This window comes from Oncorhynchus tshawytscha, linkage group LG09, assembly GCF_018296145.1.
Source record: "Oncorhynchus tshawytscha isolate Ot180627B linkage group LG09, Otsh_v2.0, whole genome shotgun sequence".
Lineage (NCBI taxonomy): Eukaryota > Metazoa > Chordata > Actinopteri > Salmoniformes > Salmonidae > Oncorhynchus > Oncorhynchus tshawytscha.
The window spans coordinates 61,394,311-61,413,517 of record NC_056437.1 but is presented as its reverse complement, the minus strand read 5'-3'; the positions used below and the strand labels follow the sequence as shown (position 1 = coordinate 61,413,517).

At 44.7% G+C, this 19,207-nt stretch overlaps 4 protein-coding genes across 9 annotated transcripts in view; 3 read left to right on the top strand and 1 right to left on the bottom strand.

Moving 5' to 3' along the window:
- Nucleotides 1-1,309: 1,309 nt before the first annotated feature.
- LOC112235627 (perforin-1) overlaps nucleotides 1,310-19,207 on the bottom strand; it is a 31,029-nt gene continuing 13,131 nt past the window's right edge. Inside the window, exons 2-8 of one of the 3 annotated variants that reach the window (XM_042327178.1) lie at nucleotides 6,933-6,986; nucleotides 4,353-4,720; nucleotides 3,909-4,072; nucleotides 3,330-3,519; nucleotides 2,966-3,135; nucleotides 2,411-2,834; nucleotides 1,310-2,193 (exon numbers count right to left, since the gene is read on the bottom strand). In XM_042327178.1, coding sequence (XP_042183112.1) covers nucleotides 1,738-2,193; nucleotides 2,411-2,834; nucleotides 2,966-3,135; nucleotides 3,330-3,519; nucleotides 3,909-4,072; nucleotides 4,353-4,720; nucleotides 6,933-6,986 — 1,826 coding nt within the window. In that variant the 3' untranslated portion in view covers nucleotides 1,310-1,737. Of the gene's footprint in view, nucleotides 2,194-2,410; nucleotides 2,835-2,965; nucleotides 3,136-3,329; nucleotides 3,520-3,908; nucleotides 4,073-4,352; nucleotides 4,721-5,887; nucleotides 5,985-6,152; nucleotides 6,285-6,932; nucleotides 6,987-19,207 lie in introns of those variants that run through there. The other 2 variants (XM_024404105.2, XM_024404107.2) reach the window with 2 other exon arrangements.
- Nucleotides 6,507-10,339, top strand: LOC112235630 (endonuclease domain-containing 1 protein). Of its 4 annotated transcripts, XM_042327180.1 has the most exons (4): nucleotides 6,507-6,803; nucleotides 7,106-7,310; nucleotides 7,617-7,832; nucleotides 8,713-8,853. In XM_042327180.1, exons 1-4 carry the CDS (start codon nucleotides 6,760-6,762, stop codon nucleotides 8,719-8,721), a joined length of 474 nt encoding a protein of 157 aa, XP_042183114.1. In that variant the 5' UTR covers nucleotides 6,507-6,759; the 3' UTR covers nucleotides 8,722-8,853. The 4 variants fall into 4 exon arrangements, with proteins under 4 accessions (XP_042183114.1, XP_042183113.1, XP_024259878.1 ...); XM_042327179.1 differs by lacking the exon at nucleotides 8,713-8,853 and having other exon boundaries at nucleotides 7,617-8,379; XM_024404110.2 differs by lacking the exons at nucleotides 6,507-6,803; nucleotides 7,617-7,832 and adding an exon at nucleotides 9,613-10,339 and having other exon boundaries at nucleotides 7,172-7,310; nucleotides 8,713-9,068.
- On the top strand, nucleotides 10,849-13,565 carry LOC112235629 (endonuclease domain-containing 1 protein). Its single transcript, XM_024404109.2, has 4 exons — nucleotides 10,849-11,599; nucleotides 12,072-12,272; nucleotides 12,493-12,765; nucleotides 13,063-13,565. Exons 1-4 carry the CDS (start codon nucleotides 11,306-11,308, stop codon nucleotides 13,177-13,179), a joined length of 885 nt encoding a protein of 294 aa, XP_024259877.1. The 5' UTR covers nucleotides 10,849-11,305; the 3' UTR covers nucleotides 13,180-13,565.
- On the top strand, nucleotides 16,303-19,109 carry si:dkey-85k7.10 (endonuclease domain-containing 1 protein). Its single transcript, XM_024404108.2, has 3 exons — nucleotides 16,303-17,800; nucleotides 18,241-18,447; nucleotides 18,578-19,109. The coding sequence occupies exons 1-3, from the start codon at nucleotides 17,474-17,476 to the stop codon at nucleotides 18,953-18,955; spliced, it is 912 nt and encodes a 303-aa protein (XP_024259876.1). The 5' UTR covers nucleotides 16,303-17,473; the 3' UTR covers nucleotides 18,956-19,109.

Here is a 19,207-nt window from a genome sequence, read left to right as displayed (position 1 = left end):
ACTATAATAGAGCAAAAATAGAATGCCTGTTCCTTTCATTCTATTTTAAGATATCTTTTTCCCCAAGTGCAATGTTTAGATGTTAAAATTCTTCAGGATCGGTGGGTCCCACATGGGACGGTTGAGCTAAAGTAGGCTAATGCGATTAGCATGAGGTTGTAAGTAACAAGAAATTTTCCCAGGACATAGACATATCTGATATTGGCAGAAAGTTTAAATTCTTGTTCATCTAACTGCACTGTAGCTAATACAGTGAACTAATACCATGCTATTGTTTGAGGAGAGTGCACAGTTATGAACTTAGTTATTAATAAACCAATTAGGCACATTTGGGCAGTCGTGATACATTTTTAACAGATATGCAATAGTTCATTGGATCAGTCTAAAACTTTGCATATATAGCAGCAGTGCTGTTTCCTCCAGCATCTTCACAAGGTCTTTTGCTGTTGTTCTGGGATTGATTTGCACTTTTCGCACCAAAGTACGTTCATCTCTAGGAGATGGAACGCGTCTCCTTCCTGAGCAGTGTGACGGCTGCGTGGTCCCATGGTGTTTATACTTGCATACTTTTGTTTGTACAAATGAACGTGGTATCTTCAGGTGTTTGGAAATTGCTCTCAATGATGAACCAGACTTGTGGAGGTCTACAATTGTTTTTCTGTGGTCTTGGCTGATTTACTTTGATTTTCCCATGATGTCAAGCAAAGAGGCACTGAGTTTGAAGGTAGGCCTTGAAATACATCCACAGGTACACCTCCAATTGACTCAAATGATGTCAATTAGCCTATCAGAAGCTTCTAAAGCCATGACATAATTTTCTGGAATTTTCCAAGCTGTTTAAAGGCACAGTCAACTTAGTGTATGTAAACTTCTGACCGACTGGAATTGTGATACATTGAATTTTAAGTGAAATAATCTGTCTAAATAATTGTTGGAAAAATTACTTGTGTCATGCACAAAGTAGATGCCGTAACCGACCGCCAAAACTAGTTTCACAAGAAATTTGTGGAGTGGTTGGAAAACGAGTTTTAATGACTCCAACCTAAGTGTATGTAAACTTCAGACTTCAACTGTAGACGGGTGTGTGCCTTTTCAAATCATGTCAAATCAATTGAATTTACCGCAGGTGGACTCCAAGTTGTAGAAACATCTCAAGGATGATCAATGGAAACAGGATGCAGCTGAGCAATTTTGAGTCTCACAGTAAAGGGTCTCAGTACTTATGTAAATAAGGTATTTCTGTTTTTTATTTAATACATTTGCAAACATTTCAAAAAACCTGTTTTTGCTTTGTCATTATGGGGTATTGTGTGTAGATTGTTGAGATGTTTTTATTTAATACATTTTAGAATAAGGCTGTAACGTAACAACATTTGGAAAAAGTCGAAAGGTCAGAATACTTTCCGAAGGCACTGTATGTCAGTGTGTCATATGCATGTTGAAAACACTATCTTTAAACTAGCCTAGTGGTTAGAGTGTTGGGCCAGTAACGAAAGGTTGCTGGATCGAATCCCAGAGCTGACAAGGTAAAAATCTGTCGTTCTGCCCCTGAACAAGATAGTCAACCCACTGTTCCCCGGTAGGCCGCCATTTTAAATAAGAATTTGTTCTTAACTGACTTGCCTAGTTAAATAAAGGTTACATTTATATTTTTTTAAAGAACAAGCGATTAGAAATTGTATGCATTAAGGTTAGATAGGCAGACTAAGGTTTACAGTGCATATATTTTGATCACGGCTAACTGAGGGCAGGGTGATCATTATCCCTCTGCTTCACCAAGAAGGTCAAAGGGTCTCCTAGGGGCTGGCCCATCCGGATGTGAGCCAGCAGTTCCTGAGTCATGTTCAGGGCGTTGCGGGAGGTATAGAGGTAAGAGAGGTCAGAGTTCATCCCGGAAGGGGCGTACTCCCCACAGGTGTGGCCCCGAAGCCCTGGGGCGCAGTCGACCTTGTAGGAGTAGAACAGGCTGCCGTGACTCATGGGACACATATCGTCGTGAATCCCAGCTTTGACGGGCTGGACTTTGCATTCACCCAGGAGTTCGTTCGACCAATTGTCTTCATCGTATACAGTGAACTTGAGCTCGCTGGCCAGGGACAGCTTGACTGTCCCAAATTTGAAGACCTCCTTCCACATGGGGTTGTCGTTGTTATGGATCACCCTGGTCTGCTTGACGTCTTTTCCCATGAGCACCTTGACGAAGCAAACCAAATCAAACTTGATTGAAAGCTACAGTATGTGATTAGAAAAATGACAAAACGAGGTCCCCGTCACTTGTTTTAGTATGCAGCTCGGGTATGGGGCTAGGGAGATGTAACCCTTGTCAAATCCTAGACTGTAGCTTTAAAGTGCACGTGAAAACAAACTTCATAGTCAATTAAAATTCTAAAATAAAAGAGATGAATAATACCTTGACAAAGCCGTCGGTCTGGGAGGTGGTGTCTCCCCAGAGGTCCCTGGCTTTCTTCACGGTGACGGTAAGGTGAGCCAAGCCCTTCTCCTGCGGGCAGCATTGGCTGGTCATCTCCTTACTGGTCTGGCACACACACTGACAGGAGTCATGGGTACTGGACCTGGAGCTTCCCTTGCACTTCCCAGAGCAGTGCTTGAACAGGGCGTGTTTCAGGATGTAGTCCTCCACGGCCTTCTTCAGCCCCGCCCTCTTGCTGGCCTTTTTCACCAATAGGTGGAGAGGATGGAGAGAGTAGTTGATGATATCAGGTATGGTTTTCAGGCTACTTGCCCAATCAGCGAAGGCCTTGGAGTTTTCACCAATCTTGGAGAAGAGCAGGTCGGGCGTTCCGTCCGTCTGTCCCCCCACCACCTCGGTAAACCTGTATGTTTGTTGTTTATCGTCAGTCATGTTTTGTCTTGAGGACATTATTGGAAATGTGTTTTTTATAAGTCTTGTATAATGCCCATTAATCCCACCAAAAATCGCTAACATTTCTGAAATCGATCAAACCTCTCGTTGAAGGTACTGCTGAAGGTGTCACTGGTGTTACGTTTTTTGAGGTCACTCTTGCAGAACTTTGTCTCTGCATTGGCTTCGGCTGTTCCGCAGTTGGTGGCGACAGAGGCCTCGGCCTCCAGGCAGTCCTTGATCTCGTTCTCGTTGTAACCATTGACGGCCGCCTAGGTTTGGGTTTATTAAAACATCTTGGTACATATGCAGACTCTTCAATAAAATGTGATGTCATACAATAAAATTAAAAACAGAACTATATAATCTGCCTAAATACGTGAACGTGTCTTCAATAAGTTGTACACCACAAATACCAATATCAATAATAAGGAGAATGTCATTTGCAGAGTTTGAGAAGTCTTACCTTGCACACGCGCAGTGAGGTGACGCCCTTCACCCGCCCCCCCAGTTTAACCTTCCGGATATAGTGGGTACCGAAGGTCGCAAGGAAACGATTGTAGTCAGCCTTGGTCTGGTCGGTGTAGAGGGGGGGCAGGATGCCCAGGGAGCGAGAGAATTCGGGGTGCAGGGGAGGGTCCTCTATCAGTCGGTAACTGAGGAAGAAACCCAAGATAGAGAATAGACTACTTTGTTATCTTTCTGTAAATGGTTTTGTCATTTTGTGGCCTTTTTGAGGGGTGCATCAAAGTCCCTGCCTAAAAGTAGGCCTATCTATGGTGATAGAAGTTTGACTATTTTCAAGAAGTCTAATTCAATAACAATGTGGCTACAAATTGTCAACAAAACACATAATGTAGTTACAATTGAAACAGGATATTCTATCGCAAAATAACTATTCTTTAACACCCCAGAGTGTGTGCACAACTATTATAATCTAGTATATACCTTACTATAGCCTATAGAGGGCAGTGTTGGCTATATAAAGGAATGTAAACTTTCTAATACAAGTGAAGTTATTATATTCATAGAAGTAATAGGTCACCTGTAATAGGAGCAGTGTATATCCTGTTTGATGAAGCTGTACTTGTCCTCCTTGGACTGGCTCATCACCGTCTTGGCAGCTCTGGAGTGGGTACCCCCCACCATGGCCGACCCATTAGCGTTGGGGATATTAACGTCCAGACCAATCTGCCAACTGCCGTCCACCTATATATTCACATCGGTGGTGGATTAAGTGAGTTTACCCCATAATGGGGTAAACTTCTATTTCTATTAGTAGTATTATACATTTGATTAATATTTCTATATATTATTAGTCTTATTATAAAATGCTTAATATATCAATTATTATTTTCAGTAGTAGTAGCTGTAGTAGTAGTTATAATTATTGTAGCAGTAGTTGTTATAGTAGTAGATGTAGTATTAGTTGTAGTTGTATTAGAAGTAGTAGCCGTATTAGTAGTAGCTGTAGTTGTAGTAGTATTACATCTGTCTGGCTGCTGCTCACAAACGACTCGCTGGAGTCGAAGACAATGCTGGACAACTTCATGTGACACTGATGCAAGGGACGCCAGTCCACCACAGCTGCGGGCAGCCTCTGAGTCTGGCCCTCCATGAAAGGGTTAACACAGAGGGTACAGGCTCCATTTGGGGTCTTCCAGTTGTCCACATCAACAACATAGGCCTGCTTGCGCTCCATGGTGACAATGTTGAAACCCTCGCCCGCCAGGTTGGTACCAGGAGCTGACATGGCAGCCTTGCACCTTGCTGGCCGGCCCGTGGTGCACGAGGGCAGAACGGGGGTCAGCCACCATCCCCACAGCCATAGCAGGGTCACCAGAGTAGTCTGTATGCCTGGAGAGGAGGAGGAGGTAGATATTCAATTCAATAGAGTGTTCTTTAATATTGAACCAAAATCTAAAGTTGTCAGACATTTTCAGACTTCAAAAGTAGTCTAGTGTTAAGATATTGTGGTGCTATTTTGACTGAAACACATAAGAGTGTTACTGTATGTGCCAGAGATTTGTATTGCGAAAGCTCAGTTAATTCAAGAGTCCATATGCCCCCGTGAGAGACCGGCGTTCGCTACCGGAGTCGACTTCTTCAACTGCACATCTCTTATCTGTCTCCCTACTCACTTCATCTCTCTCTGTAATAATCTCCATTAAACAGTACAAGGCGTAGGGTGATTGGACTGCTGTTCCCCTAAAAAAGTTAGGTTTGGAATGACTATAGAGCGGGGACCCCCACCCAGGCCAACCGCTGACCCAGGGACCCCCACCCAGGCAAACCGCAGACCCAGGGAAACCAGTGACCCAGGGACCCCCGCCTAGGCAAACCGGTAACCCGGGGACCCCCACCATGGTATTATCAGCTAAATAGCAAGGAGAAGTAATCAACATTTAAAAATGAATAGATTTGATTTGTATTGTTTGTATTATTTTGACCTTTTCACATTATAATTGGAAGTGTAAAATACATAGTCTACTAGCTAAAAAGGTAACTCCAAACACATTTTCACTAATATCAGCTGGTTAAATAAAGGTTAGCCATGTGTTTTGGTAAAAATGATTCAATCTGTATTGCTGAAGTGCTACAGGTTGTGTGATAGAAATGTAAAGGTAATTTCCCATTGAGCCGATATATGTAGCGTTTACCGTGAATGCAGTCTCCGCTAACGCGGCACCATTGCCTTTGCACTTGCAGCGACTAGTATTAACGGGTGCTTTTTCATAGCCTATGTCAGATACTTTGACTATCATTTCTCTGTAATTAGCTCCAATTAGTGCAATTTGCTCAATATTAGGGTTTGATAAATAAAGTTGACATCATTAGAAAGAATATATTATCATAGTTTCTACTGTATGTATGTATGTAATTCAAAATGTGTTTATTCTGTTGTTGCTAGCGATATTTTAAATAAATAAAAATGAAAAACATTTTAGAAAAAAATGTGCGGACCCCCTGCAGTATCTCCATGGAACCCCAGTTGAATACCCCTGATATAGAGTAACCTCTTACCTGACATATCAATCACAATCTCTTGGTAATGATGAGGTTGATGAAAATCAACTCCTAGAACAATGGAGCGTCCTGACCTGTCCGTCTGTCTGTCTGTGTGATGACTGACTGACTGAAGGAATCACTATGTGGGATGTATTTTTGTTGTTGTTGCAGTCAAGGCTTTGTTTATATAGACGGGGCCTGTAGTTTTCTTTGGCTATACACAGTATACCACCACAAGCTGTTGCAATGTGTGTTGGTGTGAAAGTGGATGTTTACTTACGAGAAACCCTTCGCAGACAGATGGATGAATGTCTCATGGCACTAGAAAACAAGATTAGGCCCAGAAGTTTCATTCCACTTAACACTAGACTACTTTTGAAGTCCTCTCACCCATGTGCTCCTGCTCTCCATGATTAGCCAACCACGCATCCAATCAAATCAGTCCTATGCATAGCCACTTTGCATACAGAGCCATTTCCTTGCTTTGGCAGTCAACCTCCCTCTGTGCTGTGTGGACTGCATCTGGTACTGAACCCTACAGTAGTCTACTCCTGGATGTATAAACAGCCTTCCCTATTCCTCCTAGTACTGCCACAACCCTCTCCGCTGTAGGGTCTGTACCCAGGCTAAGATGCGTCCATTGCGGGTCTACCTGCTGGCCCTCCTCCTGTTGGCAGGGATATGGCTGTCTGGTGCCAGTGTATCCGACAGCTTTAGAGACTGCAGACAGTTTTTCTACATGAAGGCAGCACCAACAGGCATCGACGGGACCAGGGACAGCCTCAAGAGGATCTGCCAGCGCTACGGGGACAAGGCGCGCTACGCTACCCTGTACGACGGCAGCCGTCGCCTGCCCCTCTACTCAGCCTACACCTTTAAGAAGAACGATGGGAAGAAGAGGATGGACACGCCCTGGATGTACGAGCCACAGGTAGAGATCTGTTATCGTGTCACATCATCACAGCAGGTAGAGAGAGATCTTCAGCTGCAACGTACTGTGATACTCTCATGCAATACCGCAGTATTCTCCTGCAATAACAGTCCCATCTTAATGACTTACCAGCCAATGCATTGGGGGTCCTGTCTTTGTCATGAGGGCTTGCTTTTTCTCCACCTAAACGAATGATAGTAAGAGTGGTTAGATGACAATCTAAATTCAACTTTTCAAAAACCTATTTTTACAAACTATCTTATCTGTCATTAAATCATCACCCCCCCCAAATCACTCCACAGCTGGTGTCTGGGAATGAGGGTGGGGAACATGAAGGTGCTGCCCCCTAGTGATGAGCCGGAGCCTCTGATCCAGGAGAGCCAGGCGGTGCTGGAGGACTACTCAGACGCCGTGGAGTACTCCCGAGGCCTGCTCAACCCAGACCAGCACCAGGCGGACCCAGACGATAAGGCCTCCACCTACACCCTGACCAACGTGGTACCCCAGGTCAGCCATTTTGTTTTCAAATATGTTTTTTGAATGGTTTTGGGACGTTATAAATCATGTTATAATTAAGCAATAAGGCCCGAGAGGGTGTGGTATATTGGCCATATGCCACAAACCCCTGAGGTTCCTTTTTGCTATTAAAAACTGGTTACCAACATAATTAGAGTAGTAAGAATAAATGTTTTGTCAATCGGTCTGATATACCACGGCTGTCAGCCAATCAGCATTCAGGGCTCTAACCACCCAGTTTATAATCCTATTTAGAATTGAATGTTATGTTAATGTTAGCTAATGTCCTGGTACCAGATCACAGACTTCCTGGAAGAGACCTGGAGCTCCTATTTGGATACCGTGCGCCGCCGCCTCAATAACTTCTGCCGCGGAAAGCAGTCCTACGTGGTAACCGGGGTTACAGTCTCCGGGGCGACCATACGTCGGGGGAACGAGGACCGCATGGGGATCCCCAAACACGTGTGGTTGGCTTACTGTTGCCCACGGTTCGACCGTAACTCTCCCTACGAGGTGCGTTTCATGTTCCCTAGCTATGGTGCCTATGCACTGAATGAACAGGAGGACCATGGAGTCATGGAGGTGCCTTTAAAGACACTGGAGAGCTTCCTGAAGAAACAAACAGACATGGATAGTAATCTGGCTATCTTCTACGGGGACTGTGTGTCAGAGAACACCTTCAAAAAGAAAAGGAAGAGATAGGCCTGTGTGTGTGTGTGTCTGTTTTAGTTTTTTTTACTGTAATGGGGGTGTAAATTGACCAATTGAAGGAAGTTTTATTTTATTTCACATTTTCTACTCTTACAAAGTAACTGTCAATAATTGTCATGCACAATCAATCAACTGAACTGAAAATACAACAAAAAGCTCTCGTCGGTCTCAAACGTGTGAGAAACCACATCACGAAGCAACACTTTTCTTCACACCTCATAGAAACGCTCTGAACAAAGTGTGCTGCATGGAACTTAAACCGACAGGACTACAGTATACTGCTTCAATGAAAGTACCATAGTAAGCTACAGCTGTAATGTTGTAACGTAATAAAAAAGATTCTGTTCAATGTAGTTTCACAGCCAATATTTGCATGGAATATGGGACATACGCGGTGCAGTGTAAAAACAATGGTAGAGGCCTGGTGCATGAGTCGACTAGCTGACCACACGTCCATGGTAACCCAATGCTTGCACACAGATAGCACTGGCTGAATGAGAGTCACTTCTTTGCATACTATCAGTGGGTTTATGGTTCTCACCAGTTCTATTCTACAGTTCTAAAACACTGTTCTCAGACCTGCTGAAGAAATCATGACATCACCTACTCTGGAAGCCCTCCCTTCATCTCACCTCCTACCCTCCTTCCTTCCCTCCTCCCATTCTCCTTCTCTTGTCCATAGCCACACTAACCGTCCGGTGCAGGTACAGACAGACAGACAGGATAGTGTATCCACACCGCACTATGTTGCTGTCCTGTGTACTCCTGGCTCTGGCCCTGCTTCCTCTACCTCCCCCAGTAAACTCCAGCGTGGACTCCTCCTTCAGGGAATGCAGCCAGTTCCTGTACAGGGGCCTGGCCCCAAGGGGCCTCCAGGGGACTCGGGGCCTCCAGAAGGTTTGCCAGCATTACGGGGACAAGGCGCGCTACGCCACCCTGTACGACCCAGCAGGCAGGATCCCCCTCTTCTCCGCCTACACCTTTAAACGATCCAATGGTGAGAGCAGGGAAGGTCTGCCCTGGATGTACGAACCACAGGTAAGGGCCTAGACTTTTTTGTTTGTTACTAACTATACTGATAGGTCTCTCTGGTGGAGATCAAGCATCTCCATGGTCTACACAGACAAAGTCATAGAGACACAATGGTCTGTGCTATTGAAGTCTGTGATCAAATCAAACTGAAGAAGAGGAGTCGGTGAGTCATTCAAAGAATAGAATGTCTGCTACAGTGGGGAGAATAGGGCTTTACGTAGGGCGATACGCAGACAGTAGAGCACATTAAAACATTCCCTCTAGTGCTCTGACCTGCTGGTTTACTAGCCTTGATAAACGTGACGCACAATGAAATTGCCCTCACAATGAACAGCTTTCCCTGTGACAAAGTCTAGGTAGTAGATACACATTGTCACAGTAGTAACAAACTATATTCCTGTTCACATTTTCTATCTGAAATGATTTGTTGCACTCTACCCCTCTCTCGCTCTCCTCTTGGCTCATATACTGTGTTGTACCTATTTTCTGTCTGTGTAATCACACGCTGACATTGCTCTAACCCTCTTCCATCTCCTCCTTTCTCCTCCAGCTGTCCCGTGGCTCTGGGACGGGTAACATGCAGCCCTTCCCCGGTTCTCCCTCCAGCCTCCTGGCCCTAGAGGAGAGCCAGGCGGTGCTGGCCGACTACTCCGACGCAGTCGTCTACGAGCGTGGCCAACTGAATCCCGACCAGCACCAGGCCAGTCCTGGGGACAAGGCCTCGACCTACACCCTGACCAACGTGGTTCCCCAGGCTAAGGAGTTCCTCCACCACCACTGGCTACCCTACCTGGAGGGCATCCGCAAACGCCTCAACAACTATTGTCGTGGAACGGCTTACATCATCAGTGGCGTCATCACCACTGGGAACACCATCCGGAGAGGTAACGTTAACCGGGTGGGGGTACCCAAACATCTGTGGACAGCCTACTGCTGTCCTGATTTTGATCTCAGTGCGCCGTATGAGCTCCGGTACAAGTTCCCTACTTATGCAGCCTACGGGCTTAATGACGTGGTAGATAACGCGGTCACGGAGACGTCGACGAAGAGCGTGGAGGCGTTGGTGAATAGAGAGATGGCTGTGGATCAGGACTTTCAGCTGTTCAATGGAAACTGTGTCCCTGAAGTGTGAACTGATATGAGAGTGAATATCAAGAGACAATCTTTAAAAGAGAGAGAGATCGAGGGAGATGTTCCTGCCACTGAAAATATAAATGATATGGTGATATTTATGAAATTACTAACCAATAAAGCTATCAGTATACATTTATGTTTAATTCATTGTTTGTCTTCATTTAATCCATGACAATATTAATAGCACAAAACACCAAATTAGCCCACATATCAAGAGAGTTTCCATTCACCAATCATTTGATCCTATGCACAATACACACATGTGCAGACAAATACACTTCAATGACCTTTACTAGCAAATGGGTCGTTGACAGACGCATTCAAAGTAATTCACTCATGTCATTGAGGGTACATGACCTTTGTTTCCACTTTAAAGGGAAATACGAATTTGCTGCAAGGGCTCTTTGATTTCCCAACAAGTCACAGCCTGAGTCCCACATGTCGCCAACACAACGTTACATGGTCACGCAGCATAACAAGACCATCATCTATGAGTCCAGTAACCAGAGTCTGCTAGGATGAGATTGAACCTACCACATGCTGTATAACCACAAGCACAGAGGAACTTGTCACCTCAGAGCGAGCTCAGCTGAGTGTGGTTTCAGAAAAAAACACTTGATAGGAACCACTCGTTCTGGAGTGACAGTCTTCTGTCATCAGTCACTAGAAGTTTCAATCCAGCGGAGTCCAGCCATACCACCAGGGTCACCAATAGCAAAACCCATCAGGTTTTGGCAATAGCCTAGCCTGGTCCCAGGTCTCTTTGTGCTGTATTGCCAACTTCTATAGTTGTTGTCATGCCAAAGACGATAAGGATTGGCAATAACGGCACAAAGACACCTGGAACCAGGCTAGCAATGATATCTTTATTTCAATAGAACTCAGGTTGTCAATGATAGGCGGCTAAAGTCAGCTGATAGAGAAGGTGTGCATGGCTTTGCATAATGAGCCCAGATTAGGGAGCGCTAATGCTGACACACGGGTGTACCTCTCATTCAGAGCTGCCGGCACCAAGAACTCAGGGCAGGTACAGAAACACATACAAGTACTAAGAGGGACAGAAAGACCGAGGGGGAACCAAGACAGAAAGACAGACTAGCTAAGTCACCATGGCCCCACTCTGGGCACAGGCCTTCCTCCTGGTCACCATGGCGATGACGGATGTCCAGGGAACGGTGGAGAAGGAGCTCTCTCCAGAGTGCAGGGAGTTCCTGTACATGGGGACGCCCCCCGTGGGCCTGGAGGACCACTCGCTCCAGAAGATCTGCCAACGCTACAACAACAAGCCGCGCTATGTCACGCTGTACGACACGGCCAACCACGTCCCCATCTACTCCGCCTACACCTTCAAACGCTCCGACGGGGAGAAAAGGGTGGACGTGCCCTGGATGTACGAGCCACAGGTAACCTGGAGACATTTCAAGTCAATAGTTGCATCCCAAAAGGCTACCTATCCCCTATTTAGTCCACTACTTTTGACAAAGGTAGTGCACTACATAGGGAATAGGGCGCCATTTGCGGTGCAACCACTGTAATGCCAGTCCAGTGGATTAATCCATATTGATTGGCTCTCACCAGTATATCATAAGGTATGTTTTGCCATCGCTTTTGAAAGAATGTAGAGAAAGCTTCACTCTTTATATCATTTAAATGTAATTCAATAACACAAAGCCAATACTCTATGGTCATCATGAAAATTACAGACTGCTGCACATCCTTTCATAGGCTAATATTTGAATGATCATAAAGTCTCCTTTTTACAGCGAGCAAGCGTTTCAAAACGTAGTCTATTCATTAATCTCATATCCATATTTACGACACTATTTATCGCTCCTTCATGCTCTCTCATTGTTTGTTTGCCCTTCTCCCACCCAGCTGTCCACAGTTTCTGACACCAGGGAGATGCAGCCATTCCCGCGCGGCTACATGCACAGTAACTTTGAGGACGCCCAGGCCATCCTGGACGACTACACCAACGCCGTCCTCTACGAGCGTGGCCACCTCAACCCTGACGAGCACCAAGCCGACCCAGACGACAAGGCCTCCACCTACACGCTGACCAACGTGGTGCCCCAGGTCCGCCATTTTGTTTTCAAGTTCTTCACTTAAAATTGTACTGTCACATTATGTATTGAACAAAAAAATAACAGTGGGGTAATGGACTGAGATACATTTTTTTTAAATAAATTAAATTAAAATCCCAGTCAAATCATTTCATACCAAAGTAAAATACCAACACCAGCTTTAGCAACTAATAAACAGAGGCACCTGTGTATGAAGTAACACTGCCTTTAAGGTCAGAGAGTTCAGGGCGGGCACCTGGAAAGAGCAGGAGCAAGTGATCCGCAAGCGCCTCAACAACTACTGCCACGGCACCGCCTACGTTGTCACCGGAATCACCACTTCAGGGAACATGATCCGGCGCCATAACATTGACCGCGTGGCGGTCCCGACGTACCTGTGGTCGGCCTACTGCTGTACCGACTACGACCACAACGCGCCGTACGATGAGCGCTACAAGTTTCCGGCGTTCGCCCACTACGCCCTCAATGAGAAGGAGAACAACCAGGTAAATCTAGAATAACAATAGATGTATTTTATATAGTGCCTTTCATGACAAAGAACATCTCAAAGACGCTTTAAAAACAAACAAAACTAATGTAGCAATCTGGCAGGTCTTGGGCGATGGCTTAGTGTTGTCTACTCTCATATACTGTTATATCACATACAATAACCCCGCAAGAGATGGGTCCCGAAAGGGGACTTGACACGTAAATAAAAATATGAATTTGTTTGTTCATTCACTCACTCAATCGTTAATTTATTCATTCATCACTTTTGTTCCGTTCGTTCATTCATCCAACAGGTCCTGGAGCTATCCATCAAGAAACTGGAGGAGTTCCTCCAGAGGTCCACCTTCGTGGACAAGAACTTCCAGATCTTTGTGGACGACTGTGTCCCGCCTGCCTTTGCTCTGCATTAGGTCCCCTGGTCTCTCAGTGGACTTGCCTCCCCAAACCACAAGACCTTACATTTAATTTACACTTCCTGCAATGGAAACAAGTAGTCAACAATATAGCAGTCTTCTTCAATTGCTGTTATTGATAGATTGATTCATGTTTTTTTCCCCCTCTCCAAATACTTTCTGCATAGATCATGTGGGCCAAAATGATGTTTCCATCTGTGTCTGATTACATAAAGTTCATCTTATGACATACAATTGATATATATTGTCATAAAATGGGTTCTATAACATGACATTAGCAAGGTTCTTATTCAGAGCAACATTCAGTTTGTGCGTGGGAGGGGTGTCATGTGACCTGTGAAGAAAATAACATACCAGCTCAAATAAAGTACAACATGACAATAGAGGTTGTGGTTTAGTCCTATGGTTGGTTGTGCTCTACTCTAGAATATGAGATATGAGAATGTGGTTGACATCCCCTCAGGCAGATGTTTTAACACCTTCCACTACCCTCCTGTGGTTTTCAACAGGAAATGTGTAAAACAACTGTTCAAACAGGTCTTACAACTAGCAAAAGTCGTTGCTACTTGTGTCACTGAAGTTCCTGGATGGAATGTTGTTTTGCTATATGTCCACAGGGATGACGGCTCATAATAATGTCTGGGACGGAGCAAATGGAATGGCATCCAACACATGGAAACCATGCGTTTGATTTATTTGATACCATTCCACTAATTCCGCTCCAGCCATTACCACGAGCCCATCCTCCCCAGTTAAGATGCCACCAACCTCCTGTGATCCACAATCTTATTTACTGGAAGCCTATCATACTAACTCCAGTGACAATCCAGCCTGTGAAGTAAAATCCTCATGGCACAGCTAGGTTTCCAGACTTCACCTACTACGCCTTCAACGAGGTAAATCTAGTTATTTTACTATTATATTACATACAGAATATTACTTTTGTGAAAATGTGTCAAATAATCCTGTAAGGGATGGGTTGCTAACAACGAATTGACGTGCAAATAAAAAATATAGTTCCTTCACTCACTCACTCGTTCATTCATCCATCTCTTCCTCTGTTCGTTCACTCATCCACCAGGTCCTGGAGTTGACCACTAAGAAGCTGGAGGAGTTCCAGAGATTCTCTATCTGAAGGTTCCAGAACTTTATGCCCTGCCAAACACACCTCTGGTCTCACTGTGGGCCTTTGCCTCCCCAAAACTCCTTACATTTCATTTACACTTTCTGCAATGGAAACAAGTTAACTCTACTAGTCTTCTTAAATTGCTGCTCTTGATTGACAAAACTCATGGTTGGATTTATGTTTTTTTCCTCCTCAAAGATCATGTAAATTATGCTGGATAATGTTCCTACAGTGTCTTCAGAAAGTATTCATAGCCTTTGACTTATTTCCTAAACAAAGACGGCTAAATAATATGTATTAAATACTGCCAGAGTTAGATACATAACATGCAGTATGTTAAAATATAACTATGCTTAACTGAACATATCCATAAAATCCCAGCCTGTGCTTTTCAGAAAAAGCCAGGAATTTCAACGAGCACCAAAATACCCCCATTGTGAAAAGAAAAGAAAACAGTCATGTTACCAAACAACTGAGAGGCTAAACATGTCTTCCCCTCCGTAGCTTCGTATTTGCTTTAAATCCTGTATGCTGGAGAAACTCACTGTTTGTCTATAGCTTCAGATGTGATTTACAGTGCTTTCAGAATGGATTCATAACCCCTTGACTTATTCCACATATTGTTGTGTTACAGCCTGAAGTCCAAATGGATTACATCGCTTTTCTTCCGACCCATCTACACACAATACCCCATAATGACAAAGTGAAAACATGTTAAGAAATGTTAGCAAATGTATTCAAAATGAAATACAGATACAGTGGGGCAAAAAAGTATTTAGTTAGCCACCAATTGTGCAAGTTCTCCCACTTAAAAAGATGAGAGGCCTGTAATTTTCATCATAGGTACACTTCAACTATGACAGACAAAATGAGAAGAAAAATCCAGAAAATCACATTGTAGGATTTTTTATGAATTTATTTGCAAATTATGGTGGAAAATAGGTATTTGGTCACCTACAAACAAGCAAGATTTCTGGCTCTCACAGACCTGTAACTTCTTCTTTAAGAGGCTCCTTTGTCCTCCACTCGTTACCTGTAATAATGGCACCTGTTTGAACTTGTTATCAGTATAAAAGACACCTGTATAAAACAGTCACACTCCAAACTCCACTATGGCCAATACCAAAGAGCTGTCAAAGGACACCAGAAACAAAATTGTAGACCTGCACCAGGCTGGGAAGACTGAATCTGCAATAGGTAAGCAGCTTGGTTTGAAGAAATCAACTGTGGGAGCAATTATTGGGAAATGGAAGACATACAAGACCACTGATAATCTCCCTCGATCTGGGGCTCCACGCAAGATCTCACCCCGTGGGGTCAAAATGATCACAAGAACGGTGAGCAAAAATCCCAGGACCACACGGGGGGACCTAGTGAATGACCTGCAGAGAGCTGGGACCAAAGTAACAAAGCCTACCATCAGTAACACACTACACCGCCAGGGACTCAAATCCTGCAGTGCCAGACGTGTCCCCTTGCTTAAGCCAGTACATGTCCAGGCCCGTCTGAAGTTTGCTAGAGAGCATTTGGATGATCCAGAAGAAGATTGGGAGAATGTCATATAGTCAGATGAAACCAAAATATAACGTTTTGGTAAAAACTCAACTCGTCATGTTTGGAGGACAAAGAATGCTGAGTTGCAGCCAAAGAACACCATACCTACTGACTTGCCTAGTTAAATAAAGGTAAAATAAATAAAAAAATAAACAGATGAGGTAGTCATTCAAAAATTATGTTACACTATTACTGCACAGAGTGAGTCCATGTAACTTATTATGTGACTGTTAAGCAAATGTTTACTCCTGAACTTATTTAGGCTTGCCATAACTTATTGACTCAAGACATTTTAGCTTTTCATTTTTTTATTTAAAAAATTTGAAATGTCAAAAAACAAAACCACTGACAGTATGGGGTATTGTGTGCAGGCCAGTGACACAAAATCTCAATTTAAACCATTTTAAATTCAGCCTGTAACAAACAAATGTGGTAAAAGTCAAGGTGTCTGAATATTTTCTGAAGGCACTGTACGTCTGATTGAATAAAGTTCACCGAACAGTTGGATGACTCACTTCTTCTGACATACAACAGATGTACTATATATAAACGCGTGCTATGATATGACTAATACATTAGCAACGCATTTTATTCAGAGCAATATTCAGCTGCTGCACGGAAGGGGTGTCATCCGACCTCTGGGTGTTAAACAACTCCCACATTCAACAGAAACTGAGTGAAACAGCAACTATTCAGACAGGTTTCACCAATAATAATGAGTAGAAATAAAAACAAAGTAGTTGCTACTGATTTCACTGAAATTCCTGGATGGAATGTTGTTTTTCTGTACCTCCACATACTTCTTCACTGGAAACCCATCATACTAATTCCAGTGAAAATCAATGAATCCACAAGAAGTCTGAAGGGAAATTGCCACGGCACAGTTAGGCCTCCATTTTGTTTCAGAGCCTTCCTGAAGTTTCATTTCCAATCTACCTCTGTACAAAGCCTTATTCTGCTCACACCTCAGTCTTTACATGAGAGGATAAGCAGATAAGACTAGCCACAGATCTACACACACACACACACACACATACTTTGCATCTCTCCACTTCAGAGGATGAGAGGCAGTCTACAGTGGAGAGATCACAATCAGCTCCGACTACGTTCTTCACCGATGGACACAGGCGACCTTGGGTCCCTCTTAACAGAGCAAAGAGCATGAGATGCATAACAAAAAACACAGCCTTTCAGGACCTAACAGAGCCTGTGTTTTCATATTACCAAGTATAAGACATCTATCCAATGCGTCATGCTTTAGCTGGGACTAGTCCTGGGTAATCTAAGAAAGCTGAAGACTGATAACATTAACTGATGCTCTTCACTTTGCTACGGCCGGCTCGCCACTTTGAATATATGGAAATGGACTTGACAATGGGAAGTCGAGATGGGCCGACCCACTGAGTATCTCTTCATTAGAGAGATTACACTGTACAGAGAGTTATAGACTACCACGGGAAAGAGTGAAGGGAGAGACGGGAATCTCACGCACGAAGTAGCAACAGTAGTGTGTGAAGGGCAGAGGGAGCGAGGGGAACACATGCCGACACAGAGGGAGGCAAACGAGACAACTAAACAAGATCTGTTCGAGAGAGAGACTGAGTAGCTAACATGGTCACCGTGAAACACTTATCCATCTACTCTTCTCTGTCCCTGGCGGTCCTGCTGATACTGGGCTGTGTGCGAGAGTCCCAGGCCGGGGTGGTGGAGGACTTTAACCATGTGGAGCGCTGTAAGGACTCCCTGTACATGGGAACCCCACCTCGGGGCTACCTCCTCGGTAACTCCCTGAAGAAGCTCTGCCAGCGCTACGAGGACCAGCCCCGCTTCGTCACCCTCTACGACCCCCACAAACACATCCCTGTCTACTCGGCCTATACCTTCAAGAAGTCCGATGGCGAGAAGAGGGTCGACTTCCCCTGGATGTTCGAGCCACAGGTAGAATATTGTGTGTGTATGTAGTGTGTGTGTTGGATTTCACCTTTGAACATAGGCCAGAAATGTTTATATGCTCCAATATAGCGAGTCAGCATCCCCATTATGTCATTTCAAAACATGTTTTGATAAAGGTTCTCTCATGGATGCAGATGACTGACATCCATACACTAGTAGGTAAAGCTTGCCGAGCTGTGAGGACAATATTGCTGCTCTAGGCAAAATTAGGAGTTTAATATTAGCTGCATCACGGGCTGTGTGAATTGGTGTTACAATAGGACATGGTTGTAATCTGTTCATGTAGGCAGCAGTATTGTGCATATGCAAATTAAATTCATCATAATTTATTCATCAAAATCCCCTCTCTCCCCCTCTGGCTCTATTCCCCCTTCTCTGTCCGTCTGTATCCTCTACCCCCCCCACCACCCACCGTCCGTCCTTAGTTGGCATCAGAGAAGGGTAGTAGCAACATGGAGCCGTTCCCCCAGTCCTCCTCCCACATGCACATGAACTTTGAGGACAGCCAGGCGGTGCTGGAGGACTATGCTGACGTGGTCCAGTACGAGAGAGGGCATCTCAACCCCGACGAGCACCAGGCTGATCCCCTGGACAAGGCCTCCACCTACACACTGACCAACGTGGTGCCCCAGGTAAGTTGGTTCAGTCTGCACATATAATAGTTTGTTTGGTGTGTCTACCTTACACTGTTTAAGCGTAGGGGAGGGTGGAAGAAGAAGAAGTATGGGGAAATAACAGGAATGATCTTTCTTTTTGCCCCAGATCCGTGAGTTCAATATCGGGCCCTGGGCCGAGCACGAGGACCTCATCCGCAAGCGCCTCAACAACTACTGCCGCGGCAAAGCCTACGTGATCACCGGGGTCACAACCTCTGGGAACATGATCCGCCGTGACAACCTGGACCGCGTGGCCATTCCCGAGTACATGTGGTCGGCCTACTGCTGCACCGACTACGACCAGAACGCGCCCTACTTCCTGCGGTACAAGTTCCCGGCGTTCGGGGCCTACGGGCTGAATGACCGCGTCAACAACCACCTGGTGGAGGTTCCGGTGAAGAACCTGGAGAAGTTCCTCAGGGGAAGGATGGACGTGGACAAGAACTTCCAGATCTTCTACAACGACTGTGTGCCTGACTCATAGTGAGCAACCTTGTGATAGTGATTGCAATCATGCCAGCCTCAATGTCACCTCTACATTGTCATTTACTTTCTGTATCGAGTAGATTCTGAAAATATGAATGTAGCCTGTGGGTGAGTTGTTGCTTACAAGCAATAAAGATGATCTTTCAAACCTTCTTCCGCCTCCATTGTCCAATCAATGTATAACAACTATTGTGAAGTGTAGGCCTAACCGCTAGTTCAAGAAACAGCTTTTTGTAAGAAAACTAATCTC

Coding starts and splice junctions, on each gene's coding strand:
- LOC112235629 (XM_024404109.2), top strand. CDS start 11,306: ATGGCCCCACTCTGGGCACAGGCCTTCCTCCTGGTCACCATGGCGATG. Junction 11,600..12,071: donor CCTGGATGTACGAGCCACAG/GTAACCTGGAGA, acceptor TCTCCCACCCAG/CTGTCCACAGTTTCTGACAC. Junction 12,766..13,062: donor ATGAGAAGGAGAACAACCAG/GTAAATCTAGAA, acceptor TTCATCCAACAG/GTCCTGGAGCTATCCATCAA.
- si:dkey-85k7.10 (XM_024404108.2), top strand. CDS start 17,474: ATGGTCACCGTGAAACACTTATCCATCTACTCTTCTCTGTCCCTGGCG. Junction 17,801..18,240: donor CCTGGATGTTCGAGCCACAG/GTAGAATATTGT, acceptor GTCCGTCCTTAG/TTGGCATCAGAGAAGGGTAG. Junction 18,448..18,577: donor TGACCAACGTGGTGCCCCAG/GTAAGTTGGTTC, acceptor TTTTTGCCCCAG/ATCCGTGAGTTCAATATCGG.
- LOC112235630 (XM_024404110.2), top strand. CDS start 8,775: ATGTTGCTGTCCTGTGTACTCCTGGCTCTGGCCCTGCTTCCTCTACCT. Junction 9,069..9,612: donor CCTGGATGTACGAACCACAG/GTAAGGGCCTAG, acceptor TTTCTCCTCCAG/CTGTCCCGTGGCTCTGGGAC.